Consider the following 14,853-nt stretch of genomic DNA (forward strand, 5'->3'; position numbering starts at 1 on the left):
AACTTACAAAAAAACTAAATAAACATTTTTGTACAACATACCTGACGAAAATACAGACAAAACAACCGTGTTATAGGCTGCCCGCTCCAAGTCCTACACCAAACAAAAGTATAAAACAAAAATTAACTTAATAGATCTATAAATAAACTGAATGTATTTAGATGGAAAAATGAAAGGCACACACCTCTCCCGCAGGACAACATGTCAAAAGGGGAGGGGCTAAGGGGCGCAAACAATTTAAAGACAATACCACAGAAGAAGAAATAAAAGGGAGGGGCTTCCGATCTTAAAATAACACGGTTAAAACAATGACAGAGGTGTTTCAGTAAGATAAGGAACAAGACAAATAACCAAAAGAAGACATTTTGTGTAATTATAATAAAAGAGAATTACAACCAGGTTACATGCAGACTATAGCTAAAATGTTTGGTTAAAGCTGACGGGCACACTTCGTTATGCCCCGTAAAATTTCTGCAGGAATTTTCTAGTTATTGTTTATAATCAAATTTAGGTTCAGAATAGTTGAAGTTGCACCGGTCAGACTTTTCTCTTACACCAGACCTTTTCTTCCCTCCATGGACCCAAACAGAGACATTTTCTGCAACTTCTGTGTGTCAGGAGGAAAATTAGTTCCAAAGTTTTATCGTTTTTAACACTAATCAAATGTTTTATTTTAATGAAGGAGCTTTATTTTTAGATTAAATAGGTGATGGTTCAGTTTGAAAATGTTTAGGTTTACTTTGGTGATGTCTTCCTGTTTAGATTCTTCATCCACATTTATTTAGAAAAAAAGGAAAACTGAACGAGTCAAACACTTTCCCCTTTGGGGGCATTTTCATGTCCAGCGTTAATTTATTGTAGACACAAGTTTAGCTGCGTCCATTCATAGTTACAGCTGCAAACAGAACGAGTACGGGAGCCCGGCGGTGACACTTTGCTGTAAATGGTTTGTAAAACAGAGAGAACTCGGTCTAAAAACAACTTACGGTTTCTAAAACGTGTTTTTTGTTGTTGTTTCAAATCAGAAATTGATCATCTTGAGTTTCTGGAGGTTGGAAATCAAGTCGAACAGACGAGCTTTCCTTACAACTTCACCTGCTGCTTCTCCGCTATGTACGACTTCACCAACGTCCTGCAGGTTGGTTAAAAAATACCAACGAACAAGAGTTTAATGGGATCAAATGATGCAAAGAAATACGTTTTCTCTCCCTTTGCTGCTGATTTTAAACACAGATTCTTTTTATTTGTCTTGTATCTTCCTGCACATGTTTGAAAGCTGCACCTGCAGCTTGTGTCAGGTGATGTTTGTGGCAGTAAACCGGCTTTGTGTTGCAGCTGGTGCAGAGTCTGGAGATGCTTCAGCTTCTGGGAGTCAGTAGAGTCGTCGTCTACAAGACCAACTGCAGCGCCGACGTCCAGCGAGTTCTGGACCACTACTCAGAAAAAGGTTCAGTCTGGACGTTAATGTCCACGTCTGTCTGCATAAGCAGCTCATTAATATTAATGAGACTGAGAGTTAACACGCTGATAAACTACTAACAAAGAAAGTTACTAAATTAATCACCTTTTCAACACAAATCAGATGGAGAGGATTTGGAAACATCTGCTTTAATATCTTGGCACAGATTCATTGTTGATTTTAAGCTTGGGCTTTGACTAGACCTTCTGAACAAACAAAAATGCTTTTATCTCAGCCTATTTCCATGTTCTTTTAATGACTCAATGTGTTTATTTAACATAAACAGCAATTTCAACATGCTGGTTTTTTAAACACTGGAAAATTGACAGAGTTTTGCAAACGTTTGCGATGAAAACGCAGCTGCTGACAGCAGTTCTCTTATTTTCAAAGCATGTGGATGTTCCAGAACAAACATGTTCGGTGCTTTGTGGGTTTAAATAGTTTTTTTTTCATCCTTTAAAGTTAGAAAACTGTTGCTATGGTAGTGAGCGTGAACTAAAACCTGCGTGTGTCTCCAGGTCTAGTGGAGGTGATTCCTTGGTCGCTGTCCAAGTACCTGAATGTTTCTCGAAAAGCTTCTCCTCAGCAAAGTCCTGGTGACCTTCACTACTTCGGTCAGATCCCGGCGCTCAACGACTGCCTGTACAGATCCATGTACCGGTCCAGATACGTGGCGCTGCACGACCCGGACGAGCTCATCCTGCCGCAGACGGTCGACAGGTACTGAGAGCTTCTGTTTCACATTAAAGCGACTTTATCAGTGAAGTTTTTCCTCCAATAAATGTCCTGAAGGGCAAACAGGACACCTTTAAACATCGTCTTCTGGTTTCCCTGAAATATTTTAATGATTCAATAGTTTTCCTTTGTGCTGCACTGCAAAAACACAAAATCTTACCAAGGAATTTTAGTGCAAATATCTTAGTACGCTTGAAAAGAGACAAAACTAACTTAGTAGCAGCTTTTCAGCAAGAAGCAGCAGCTTGTTCTGAGTCAGTGATTCTTTTCTATTTATTTTAAAAACTATTAATTTGATTGGCTGATAAATTCAGTTATAGTAAGACATTTTTAGAACGTTGTAAGTGAAATAATCTGCCAGTGGAATTAAAACTTTTCATCAATATTAAAGAATTATTGACACAAAGGAGAGTCTTGTTGCACAGGTGATGGAGGCGGTGCACGGCGTGACCACTGAAGAGGTGCAAAGTGCGCTTCAGTGTAACGACTGGAATCCAGTCTGAAGGAGCTGCTAGCTCCTTCAGACTAGCCAGCAGCGATTAGCAAACACCTGCTGAGCTCATCGTGGGAGCTGCTTCTTAGAGCAGCGCTGGTAAAAATGTTGTTAAAGGGTTAATAGAGGAGCCATGTTGGGATGACTTCCTGGAGGCGGAGCTTCAGAAAGAGCAGAAGCTTCTTAAAGAGACAGATGCCCAATTTCAATCTGTTTTTTCACGTAAACGGAAAAATCAGCCTTGTTTTAAATTATTCGTTTAAAACAAGCTCCCATATCTTGCTGTAAGTCAGCTTTGTCTTATTTCCAGTGTACCAAGAAATTAGCAGTAGAAATTATTTGCTCAGGTTGTGTTTTTGCAGTGTGTTCACCAAGTTTTGAATGTGTTTTTACTGATTCCGATCATTTTCTCTGCAGCTGGACGGAGTTGCTGCCGCTGCTGAAAAAGAAGTACGGCGCTGACAGGTGTTACTCCTTCGAGAACAACTGGATCCCCATGGAGTTTGAGTTGCCGCCTCCGAAGCCCAGCGCTCTGCCTGCAGTGGACCAGTGGCAGAACGTGTCGGGGGTCAACATCCTGGCTCACCTCTACAGAGAACCCTTCATCCCCAGCAGAAGGAAGCACAACGCCAAGATCCTGGTCAACCCCAGAGCGGTGTTTGCCACGTCTGTCCACAGAGTCCTACAGCCACCGAAATCCTGCATCTGGGTTGACAGGAAGTTGGCCCGGATGTACCACATAAAGTAAGCCGAGGCCTCTGAACTTTGAACTTCAGGTTCACCAGGAAGGCCGTTTGGGAACAGTGAAGTGTCCTGCAGACTGACGTCTGTCTTTTCCGTCTGCAGACCTCGAGGACCGCCCAAACACGAGGAAAAGCAGCTGATATATGAGGGCAGACTGCTGGGCTACAGCGGCCATCTTATCCCTGCTGTCAACGCTGTTCTCAAGCAGACCGGACTTCTACCTGAGTCGGCGTGAACTGGACTCTGTGGATGTCGCCGTGTTTACTGAGAGCCGCCAAGACCTGGAGGCAGAAATGATTTCACACAACAAGCTCTGGAAATGTGAAGCTCCTCCTGACATATCACTTCATTTTACCTCGTTCTGCTGTGACTGTGTTGAACTTATGGCTTTTATTATGTCTTTATTTCCTTTGTGTGGAAAGTGCTTGAGTTAAAATGAAGGCCAGAGCAGATTTCTGCTGCTGCAAAACATAAACAGAAGTTAGTTTCTCACAAAAGACTTAATATATAAAACATTTTACTGTGAGATCAGTGCCTGTGTTTCAGTCTCACTTTAATTCAGAATAATATTCTAATAAACCTGACAGTGATTTTCATCTTTAACAGGCACATTCTGCCACTTTATAGCTCTTTATAGTATAATCACATGACTATGTTCCTTCACATTCATTGGCACAACTGAAATATGTGATTTAACATCTAGAAATTGGGCGTCTGTCTTTTTAAGAAGCTCCTGCTCTTTCTGAAGCTCCGCCTCCAGGAAGTCGTCCCAACATGGCTCCTCTATTGACCCTTTAAAACATTTTTGTTAGCATTACACTGAGCAGCAGCAGCTCCTATAATGAGCTCAGCAGCTGTTTGCTAATTGCTGCTGGCTAGTCTGAAGGAGCTGAGAGGGGAGGAGCTGCGCCTCGAAGGCGGGTCCACCCAGCTAAATGGTTGCCATGGAGATTGAAGGATAAACTGTTACCAGCATTTAGCATGAAAACTAACTTTTAGTTTAAACAACATCATTTTTAAACATACTATCAAACTATTATTCTCTTCAGAAAGACACAAACAAACACAAAACAAATATTTCTTCAGTTTAATAAAATTTCCTGTCAGTTTTCTTTTTTCCTTTGATCAAATTGTAATGATCAAATTTCCTGAAGTGTCATGAATTTAAAATAATAATAATTAACAACACATTTTTAAACATGTTTTAACTGAACTCTAATCTTCAGGATCCTGTTTTAGGTGAGATTTTCTCTTTCCACTTGTAAAATTCAGCTTCTATTTGAAGCGGAACTCACAAACACACACAAGGGGGGGGGAATACTTCGCAGGCATCAGGTAAAATATGTTACACCAGTTAAATTGACAACAAAAATAAATAGTCAACCACTCAGAATGAAATTTTGTTTGACTTTTAGCAACAATGATTTATTACAAAAACCACGACCCAAGAAAATAATAATAGTTATCTGGATAAATAAATCAGTAACCAAAAATTCAAAAGTCCATGTCAGTAAAGAAACTCAAATGGTTAAATGTTCAAATATTCTCGAGCCTTTTTAATAAGAATATTGTCCACAAAAGAGTTCCATATCCTGGGAGACTTTCTCCCTTTTAATCCAAAGTCCCAATCCAAAACGAAAAATCCAAAGCGTCAAAAACCCCTCCCCCAAAAATGAGAAAAAAAGGTTGGTACCACCGCAAATGGTATCCCCAAAAAGAAACCTAAATCAATCAAATTTTATTTCTATAGCACGTTTCAGCGGCAAGGCATTTCAAAGTGCTTTACATAATTAAAATAAAAACGGGAATAAACAGTGAGAAAGAGAAAAGGATTTTGAAAAAGATTAAAACAAAAAAAATGTTAAAGAAAAAGATAAAAACATTAAAACCTCAGAGTTTTAGTTAGAACGCCATCTAACAAGGGTTCTCACACCTTAAAACCTTCATTAAAACATAAACAGTGAGAATAAGGAAATAAAAAGTAAAGATAAAAACATCAAAGACATCAAAACCGGCACTCTAATCCTAATTTAGCCATAAGCAAATCTAAACAGGTGGGTTTTAAGTTGATTTTTAAAGGCACCCAGTGTTTCAGCTGTTTTACAGTTTTCTGGAAGTTTGTTCCAGATTTGTGGTGCATAGAAGCTGAATGCTGCTTCTCCTCGTTTGGTTCTGGTTCTGGGGATGCAGAGCAGAACCAGAACCAGAAGATCCAAATCCAAACCAGTAAAGTCCAGATCTCACCGGGAAGGTCTCCCCCCGCCCCCCTCCCGGTGACGTCATCTCGCTCCGTCGGCGTCCTCAAGCCAATTGGCGTCCTCCTGCACCTGGCGGCGATTCCTGGGTACGAGCTCCAATCCAGCTCCTGAAGCGCTCGATCCGCGGCGCGGGGGCGAACTTTGATTGACGTTTTATCTCTTTTCTTCGATTTATTAATTGTTCTAAACGTTCAGTCAATTCAAGTCTCCCGCTGCACGGACCTGACGGTGAACGTCAGGCCGCTGCGCGCCGACGCCCCTTTTTATACATTAACATCCGCCACACCTAAAAAAAAACCCAATATGACCTGCCCAAAAATCAGTTTTAGAAGTGGAAATACGGAATAGTTTTTCAACGAAATAACAACTGTTATACAAACCATATGATACATTTACCTTTCAATGTATTTATCCAGGAAAAAAACAAACACAGCGCTTATGTCACACACTGAGTCCAGTTTAACTGGGGAAACGTCCAAATGACTTTTATTAAGAACAATAAAGATTACCAGAATAAAAACAGAACACTTTATTCTACACGTTTATTCAAAGGAGACGTGATCAGAGAAACCTTCAGGAGGATGTGTGTCACTGTGGCCTGAAAAGCCAGGAAGAAATTCAGTTTCATTTAAAAACATTCTGCAAACGTTCATCTCCAGCAGAGCAGCATAAAGACTGTAGTCAAGTAAAAAATATCGCTGCTTCTGCATAATTTTACTCAAAGGTAAAGTGACTCCAGAGAAAAGTTTGTGCTGGATTCTCCCACCGCAAACAGGATTTACTTTTTCATCATTTACTTTATTATTATGCATAAATTAAGTTCAAGTTATTTTATTTGGACATATTTTCTAATGGGTGGAAACTTTGTCTGGTTTATTTATATTTGTTATTTTTTTATAAACTCAGACCAGCTGGAGGAGGAAACCAGGAACATAACCATATTCACTTATTTCTGCCAACCTTCACAAAACTTTGATTTATTTTCTTCATTTGCTGCTTCAGGTCATTTTGTATTCTTTTTGTCCCTGTGCTGTGTTGTGGCTCCCTCATGTGGCAGGTTTAGGTTACTGCAGCCCTATTTAAGCATCCTTTGTTTGTTGTCTGCAGGTTTACTCTGAGGTGTGTGTGAATGACGGTGTCCTGTCTGTTTCTGTGTTGTCCTGCGATGGACTGGCGACCTGTCCAGGTGACCTGTCCAGGTGACCTGTCCAGGCGACCCCGTCTCTCGCCCGAAACGTTTGCTGTAGGTCAGTGGTTCTTAACCTTTTTTGAGGTGCCGAACCCACCAGTTTCATATACGCATTCACTGAACCCTTCTGTAGTGATAAATAAAATATGATTTCCCACCCCCACCAAATTCAAGACATAGGGGTCACTGCATGATCACCAAGTCTTCTTAAAAGGTAGAGTCTCTGAGATCAGTTCTTCAAAATATAGTCAGTGTTTTCAGCAAAGTTGAGCCGACTGTCCAGGAACGACCCAAGGTATTTAAAATCTGCCAAAAAAATTTGATGGCACCACCATCACTCGGTACTCTTCTTCTTCTGGGTTGGATTTGAGAGGAGCTTCGGGGGATGAGAGCTGCTTGCGGCATCATTGACCAATGGCTCCTCCTTTTCCAACACAAACAGAAGAAAGGAAAATAATTTGTTGTGTTTTTTAAAGCTTACAGGTTAATCCCTCTTCTTTGTGTTTTTCATTTTTAGCAACATTTGTATTTTTCGTTCTGACACCTGATGGTGGAAGTTCAATAGCAGGTCAAGAAATTAACGACATTTTCACACTTGTAATTTATTTTGTACTGAATCAGTTAATGATTTTAACATTTAACTTTGTTTTGTTTCACCCAGAAAAACTCCTAGCCAACCATAACGTCTCTATTCGTTTCAGAGCAGAGATCAAAACTTCCTTTAACCTCATTGTTATCTCACCTAGTGATCTCATAATTAAAAAATCAAGATAAACAGGTCTATCCAGAGATCCCGCTTGCAGACATGTTCTTAACTTTCGTATTCTCTGTATCCTGGTTTAAGTTGATCCTCACAGAAATGTGAAAAGTCGTTTCACCAGATTCAGTTTGTGATAACAGTGCATTGTGTATCATTCTGCTTCATGTCTCTAATGTTTTGATTTCCACTCTTTCTTCATCAGTCAGTTCTCCAGCTTTCAAAGATGTGAATTACAGAGCAAGTCAAAAACATTGAGACTTAAAGCTGATCTGGATTCTGATTGGTCCAACAGATGTTGTATCCGATCAGTTTTAGATCAATATATGAACCAAAGTGCTGAAGACTGAAAAAACAAGAAGTAACTCTCACCTGAATCAGTTCATCTTTCTTTCTTCTTCGTCATCCCATCACAATGGAGTCAAAACAACTGAAGTGTTTGTTTTTCTACCTGATCAGTATCTCTGTGAGGCTCCGCCCCTTTTTTATTCACAGGAATCTGGGAGAGTAAGTATCTGTCTTGTCCAAATAAAAGATCACACAACACTGGAGCATGTTGAGACTCCAGTGATAAAGATAAAGAACGAGGGAGCACATTTTAGAAGATGTATAATTTATTTAGAGCAGAGTTGATTCATCATTTTATTCAGTTTATTTTTCATCATCATCAGGTCATTTCATGTTTTTCATAGCAATTTCTCTGTTATTGTGAAGAAAACAAAAGATTTCACAGCACATTTAAACAGCAGTGATGCCATAACAGCTTTTCTCCAATTGAAACTCTGCTGATACGTTTCATGGTGTTTGATGGTCACACAAAAACTCATTACAATCACACGTAGTTCACATTTTAAAAACTGTACAGGCTGATAAACAGAACAAAAAAATTACACTTGATGAATATGATCTCACAAATCCGAGAAATAAATAGATAAATAAAATCTGCTAAAATAATAACTGTATTAGGTTAAATCTTTCTTTTGCTAAATTTTCCACGGATGGGGGAAGGGCAGCGCAGTGGAAGTCACTTTTTAAAAATACTTTTTGGTAGCTATTACTCATAAATATAGAGTCACCATTAGTGTGAATGGGCCAATGGGTTCCTGGAAGTGGGATATTTATTTCCCATCTGTGACCCAACAGCTGGCTGGAATCTTTTGGTTCAACAGTTTGACTCTGGGTCGCCGTCTGCTAGGTCTTCATGACTCATTTAATTCGCTAGTTTTCTGTTCCCATCTTCAGAAATCTGCACATGTAAACAAGTGACAACATCTGATGTTTCACTGAAACATAAGCTAAGTGTCAAACTGACCTAGTGTCAGTACTGATTCCCTTCTTCATGACCTGAGCTAAGCTGGCAGTAATTGGGGGCTCGTCCGGTATTTGAACCCTGGTCCAACAAGCAGATTCCTCCAGGCTGGTTAACCTACTGAAGTGGTGACAAAGTCTATTTTTTTCCTTTTTGTTAGGATTCTTGTTTATCTGCCTGCTGAAGTTAAAGTTGAGCTCATAAGTTTTGGCAGAATTTCAAACATTTTCCACACTTTTTGGGGAAATTCTCAACAAGAACATCTTTTCCTGTCACTCATGGTTAATGGTTGGATGAAGCCTTTTATCACTTCTATTATCCCACTAATATGTTAATATGGGAGCAAATTGTTTGTTTAGCACTTTACCGCTTTTGCTAACTTTGAAAATATTTAGCCCACTTGGTTTCCCCTAAATTAATTTTGTCGATAAGGCTCAGATTTACACTAACAGCTGCACTGGGTTGTATTTCAAACAACTCAACTCCAAGAAAACCAGATTACAATCTGACACTGTCCCTTAGCAATCAGCATTAGCATCAGCTGCAGTAACTCAGGACTCGGTTCTTCCTGCAGCACCGGTTCTGCTGACCCGGTAATCTGAATCGAGGTTGCCTGCTTTCCAAACCTGACTCTAAACCAAGCTTTTTATCCACCGGTTAGAAACACATTTATTGTTATTTCTATGGATTAGTAATATCAATGTTCATTCTGAGATTTTAACTAAAGAAAGTTAAGAAGCGATACTTTCCTGCTGTATGTATGAATTATGTGTTTCAGCTGCTGCAGAACCAGAACATCCCGGTCAGAATTATGGAAATATTCTTTGATTTTTGACCGTGTGACTTTTAATGAAAAATGTTTGCTATCTCAGGCGGACTCTGCTGCGCTGCCCTGCGACTCACGATAGGAATCAATTTACTTTTTATTATCTCACTAACATAGAAAAGTCTAAAAACAACACACTGATGTGCTCTGGGCTCACATGCTTCCACATCAGACCTGATCTGCTCCCAGCGCCTCAACAGGATCCACTGCAGCAGAACAGAAACGGGTGAGCCATCTGTCAAACTGGGCTGAACCACCAGGATGCTGCGGAGGTTCTGGCAGTGTGTCGTTAAACCTCAGTGGTCCGGATTTCATTGTTGGATCCAGTTGATTCAGACTTGCAGGAGCAGATCAGGTCTGGGCTAAAAGTTTCCTGAATTTAAAATTAGTTTCAGTGTAAAATTGCACCAAGCGTTTACTGAAACACTTTGACCCGGAAAGTGACCCGACCCAGATACTTGTCCCGCTCGTCGCTGTTGCGCAGGTTGGATCCCTCCACTTTACATTCCACCGTCTGCTCCACGTTGTAGTCCTCCTTAGTTAGCAGCAGCTTGACGGCCACCAGTGGCTGGACGTAATCCGGCTGCGGACACAAGCAGAGTCAGAGGTAAACGTTCTGGTTCGGATCACACCGACCCGGCAGCAATCTGGCATGTGAGGAGAGAATCAGCTAAAGACAAACGACACGTTTTATCAAGTTCATTTTGGTTTAATAAAACAACTGTAGCGTTTTCTCTCTGTTTCTGATGATGTTGGGTTGATAACCAGCAGCTTTTTCTGGGTAAATATTTTCATTTATGTCCATTTATGTTTATGAAGAACAATCAAAACTTTCTTTCAAGTTGAAGCATAGCCAGTTTATCCCTTTTCTTCACAACTTCTGGATGGCTCTCTGCTGATGTAAGCTTTTTCTCCACAGTGGCAGCGCTAGGGGGCGCTGTAGCTCTCTCTGGAAAAGTCATAGCACCCCCACGAAAACGTCACATCATTATTTTCTTATTTTTACTTAAGATAACATTCTTTAATATGTGGTTGTTGTGATATTTAAATTTTTTTAAAAAGCAATGATTTTATATTGGTCCCATCTTGCAAATGGAAACAAACTTTTATGCATATTTTCACTTCCAGCAAACATGTAATGCAAAAATGGATTGTTTTCTACGACCCAAATCCATCTAGTCCAACATCAGTGTCCGACCTCACAAGTAGCTTTCTGGAAGAAAAGTGAAAATTCCTAAAAACACACCCTGCAACCTTAACCTTCTGAGTAGATCCGAAGATATTTCCAACGTCACATTAAATCTTTTTGATCAAAAATGGATCTGCACTCCTATTCATGTACACATGAAGGTAAGTAACTCAATACTTTTACCAAAACAGTGTACTATATAGTGCAAATCATTTCATTAAACTATAACAACATAATTAAATATCTTCACCGTCTCAGACAAACTTTCATAGTTGGCAGTGGCGACATCATGTGGCCACTGAGGGTATTGCAAGAAAGACTTTTGAACCCAATGAGATTTTTTTATCTGAAAAGTTTCAGAAAAATGGTGCAAAATAAATAATCTAGAGTCATGAAGTCATGAATTTAGGTTTGTATGAGTGTTTTCAGGTCCTCTGTGCGTGTGAGAAGCAAACAGCCTTCACTCACGTGAGCGATCTTGCCGTAATACGGGAAAAACATCTTATCCAGGCGACCTTCAGGCGGGAAGTAAATCATCTGCAGCGGGGTGTTTCTCTGCAGAAAACACAGACTGGTTCTGTTTCTGTGCTCATTCACAGCAGATACTAAACATCTACACACAAAAACATTCACAGGTGCATGATGGGATTGATGTTAGGCCGTTACCTTGGCGGTACAGTTGATGTACGGATCTCCTTCCGGTTTCAGTCCAATGACCTGCAGACACAAATGGAGTTATTGCTTTTTGATTTATTAGAAATCTCACACTCTAACAGCTAAAGCTCCATGATAAACTAAATAATGACGAATTTATTCAAAAAAATGTTTCAGGTTATCAAAAATAAACTAGAATTTATGTCTTTACTGGAGTTCAGTCTGCAAGAACAATCCATTTATCCCGCAAGATAAAAATAACGCTAAAGCATACGATGGAGTACGGCTCAGAAAAAAGTTATTAAATTTAATTACGAGAATAAATTCATATCAATACACAAATGAAGTCACAACACAAGAATAAAGTTGAAATAATAAGAAAATAAAATCACAATAAAACAGTAATAGTCGAATGAGAACAAAGTCAAAATAAGTTGCAAAAAGTCAAAATAATACAAGGATAAAATCACAATAATATGACAATAAAATCATAATATCAGGAAAATAAAGTCGTAATAATATGCAAATGAATCCATTTCAGCAGCGAGGCATTTCAAAGTGCTTTACATAATTAAAAATAAATGAATAAATAAATAAAAACAGCATGTGACATTGAATAAACAGTAAGAGAGATTGTGAAAAAAAAAAAGATTAAAAAAGATAAAACCATTAAAACCCGCAGCCCTTTAGGACGTCAGTTAAACACCGTATTAAAAATGTAAAGACACAAGAATAAAGACGTAATGATGCAAAAATAAAGTCGCAATGTTACAAGAATAAAGTTGTATGAGAATAAAGTCATTATAATAACCACAGTAAAGTTGTTTTAATATTAGAATAAAGTCTTAATTAATTTTAACATTCTAACTTCATCCTATTAAAACTTTACTCCCATAGTTACATGTTTTCTTAGCCTGATTCTAATACTGAGCTGTACAAACAACCACAGCGCCCTCTGCTGAGAAAACATGGTATAGACTTTGTTTTTATCTGATTCAGCGATATAAGCTGATTTTTGTGTTAAAATCTGAGCTTTGAAATGATCTGAGTGAATTAAACTCCTCCCAGACAAACACCACGACGCGTCCAACCATTTAAAGTACCCTGAGTTAATGCTGGTTCTGTACTGACCCGGTTCAGCTTGATGATGATGCAGGGCTGCCCCTCGGCGTAACCGAAGCTGGCGTCCGGCAAACCGGAGCACTGGCGCAGATTGCTGCGTTTGAACTGGCAGACCTTCTTCTTGGGCTGGTCGTCCTGGTCCGTGTATTCGCCCACCAGACACAAGTCGTTCCCCTCCTGGATGCTGTCGTTGTACTCTGCAAACAGGAAACGGGCTTTTATTGTGAAAGCATCAGCACTAATAGAAAGCAACATCCTGGGGAGAAAAACTCATTTTGATCATGAACGTTGTCAGCTTGTGATATTCACTTTTGGTTCCATATCGATCATATAGTATAACTTTAGATCAGTGGTTCTTAACCTTCATTGAGGTACCGAACCCCCCAGTTTCATATGCGCATTCACCGAACCCTTCTCATTCCTCCTTCCCCTCACCCCTCTCCCCGACAAGCAACATACTTTGCGGTATTCTTATTTAGTAATGTAATTATATTAGCTGTGTTACCACCCCCACGCCACTAGAGGCAGTAGCAACCCCGAAAAGATGCGACTAAGGAGCAGATTTAGACTATAGAATTTGGTAAAAAGAGTGGAGCTACTTCAATCAGGGCTCCTCCGCAGCTCTGATTGGCTAAGCAATGTTACGTGATCCTCTGATTGGCTAAGCAATGTTACGTGATCCTCTGATTGGCTAAGCCAGGGGTGTCAAACTCCAGTCCTCGAGGGCCGGTGTCCTGCAACTTTTAGATGTGCCTCTGCTGCACCACACCTGAATAGAATAATTAGGTCATTAGCAAGGCTCTGGAGAACTGATCTACACAACGAGGAGGTAATGAAGCCATTTCATTCCAGTGTTTTGTACCTGTGGCACATCTAAACACTGCAGGACAGCTGCCCTTGAGGACTGGAGTTTGACACCCCTGGGCTAAGCAATGTAACTGATCCTCTGCAGCAAGTGATGGCAAAGCGGGGCGTCATCACGACTTTACACAAGTTAATGTGTCTTTACCTCCGCGGCAGAGGCTCCGCCGAACCCCTGGGGTTCGATCGAACCAGGTTAAGAACCACTGCTTTAGATCAAGTAAGGCTGAGGCAGCAGTATAAGAGATACTGCCACCTGCAGGTAGGAGATAGCATCGCTTCAACTCAATGTTGGTGACCATTTTAGTCTAAAAGATGCTTTGATTTGATTGATTATATAATATTTAAAAGGGATTTTTATGTAAAATCTCCTGTTTAATCTTTCCGTCATGTTATAATGTTATTCCCTCATCAAAAATATTCCCGCAGTCTTGCTTTCATTTTTCTTTTTTTCATTTCTTCAATCTCCATGGGAACCATTCAGATGTCCAAAACGCCTGGGGGGGCCTGGCCCCGCCTTCGAGGCACTGCTCCTCCCCCACTCAGACCCTTCAGACTATCCAGGAGCAATTAGCAAACACCTGGTGGAGCTGCTGCTCACAGCAACGCTGGTAAAAACAGATTAGTAAAGGAGCCATGTTGAGACGACTTCCTGAAGGCAGAGCTTTAGAAAGAGGGGGAGTTTTTAAAGAGACAGAGGCCCAATTTCAAGGCGTTAAATTAGGAAGTAAAATGTCTTTGAGTCATAAAAGTAACATTGTTACCTGATCATGGTATAAAATGGTACAATGTGCCTGGAAAACACATAACACTGTCCCTTTCGGCACACAATTGTTATCTTGAAGGTTCTCATTATGTGTCCCCTCTGGAGGCTGGAGGGCCACAAAAAAAAGCTTTGGCGGGTCGGATTTGGCCCCCGTGCCTTGAGTTTGACACATGTGCTCTAAAACGTGGAGTATCTGGGTTTGACTCACGCTGCAGAAGGTCGTGCAGCTGCTGGACGTACGGGTTGTATTTAGTTGGATCCGAGCGGTTGTAGGAAATATCAACAGCATGAGGACGAACAACCAGACCTGAAACGAAGCAACGCATGAAATCATGAGGCAGAGAGAACACAGCTGCAGCATCCTGCAGCAGCTAGCAGCATCATGCAGCAGCTAGCAGCATCATGCAGCAGCTGGTAGCATCATGCTGCGTCCTGCAGCGTTATGCAGCATCATGCAATGTCCTGCAGCGTTATGCAGCATCATGCAGCAG

The 14,853-nt window shown here is 40.3% G+C and overlaps 2 protein-coding genes and 1 long non-coding RNA gene across 4 annotated transcripts in view; 1 reads left to right on the forward strand and 2 right to left on the reverse strand.

Moving 5' to 3' along the window:
- Positions 1 to 652, reverse strand: part of LOC103475236 (uncharacterized) — a 915-nt gene extending 263 nt beyond the window's left edge. Inside the window, exons 1-2 of the long non-coding RNA XR_535309.2 lie at positions 185 to 652; positions 42 to 93 (exon numbers count right to left, since the gene is read on the reverse strand). This is a non-coding gene — a long non-coding RNA (uncharacterized LOC103475236). The remainder of the gene's footprint in view (positions 1 to 41; positions 94 to 184) is intronic.
- The window catches only part of LOC103475237 (uncharacterized), a 14,253-nt gene extending 10,219 nt beyond the window's left edge, over positions 1 to 4,034 (forward strand). For both annotated transcript variants that reach the window (XM_008426705.1, XM_008426706.1), the window contains exons 5-9: positions 1,026 to 1,138; positions 1,336 to 1,447; positions 1,978 to 2,179; positions 3,105 to 3,431; positions 3,534 to 4,034. In XM_008426705.1, the coding sequence (XP_008424927.1) occupies positions 1,026 to 1,138; positions 1,336 to 1,447; positions 1,978 to 2,179; positions 3,105 to 3,431; positions 3,534 to 3,666 (887 nt within the window). In that variant the 3' untranslated portion in view covers positions 3,667 to 4,034. The remainder of the gene's footprint in view (positions 1 to 1,025; positions 1,139 to 1,335; positions 1,448 to 1,977; positions 2,180 to 3,104; positions 3,432 to 3,533) is intronic.
- Positions 4,035 to 8,295: 4,261 nt separating this feature from the next.
- LOC103475241 (sodium/potassium-transporting ATPase subunit beta-3-like) overlaps positions 8,296 to 14,853 on the reverse strand; it is a 16,240-nt gene continuing 9,682 nt past the window's right edge. Inside the window, exons 3-7 of the mRNA XM_008426714.2 lie at positions 14,571 to 14,669; positions 12,745 to 12,932; positions 11,626 to 11,676; positions 11,428 to 11,514; positions 8,296 to 10,353 (exon numbers count right to left, since the gene is read on the reverse strand). Coding sequence (XP_008424936.1) covers positions 10,186 to 10,353; positions 11,428 to 11,514; positions 11,626 to 11,676; positions 12,745 to 12,932; positions 14,571 to 14,669 — 593 coding nt within the window. The 3' untranslated portion in view covers positions 8,296 to 10,185. The remainder of the gene's footprint in view (positions 10,354 to 11,427; positions 11,515 to 11,625; positions 11,677 to 12,744; positions 12,933 to 14,570; positions 14,670 to 14,853) is intronic.

The sequence above is a fragment of the Poecilia reticulata genome, linkage group LG13 (assembly GCF_000633615.1).
Source record: "Poecilia reticulata strain Guanapo linkage group LG13, Guppy_female_1.0+MT, whole genome shotgun sequence".
Taxonomy (NCBI): Eukaryota; Metazoa; Chordata; class Actinopteri; order Cyprinodontiformes; family Poeciliidae; genus Poecilia; species Poecilia reticulata.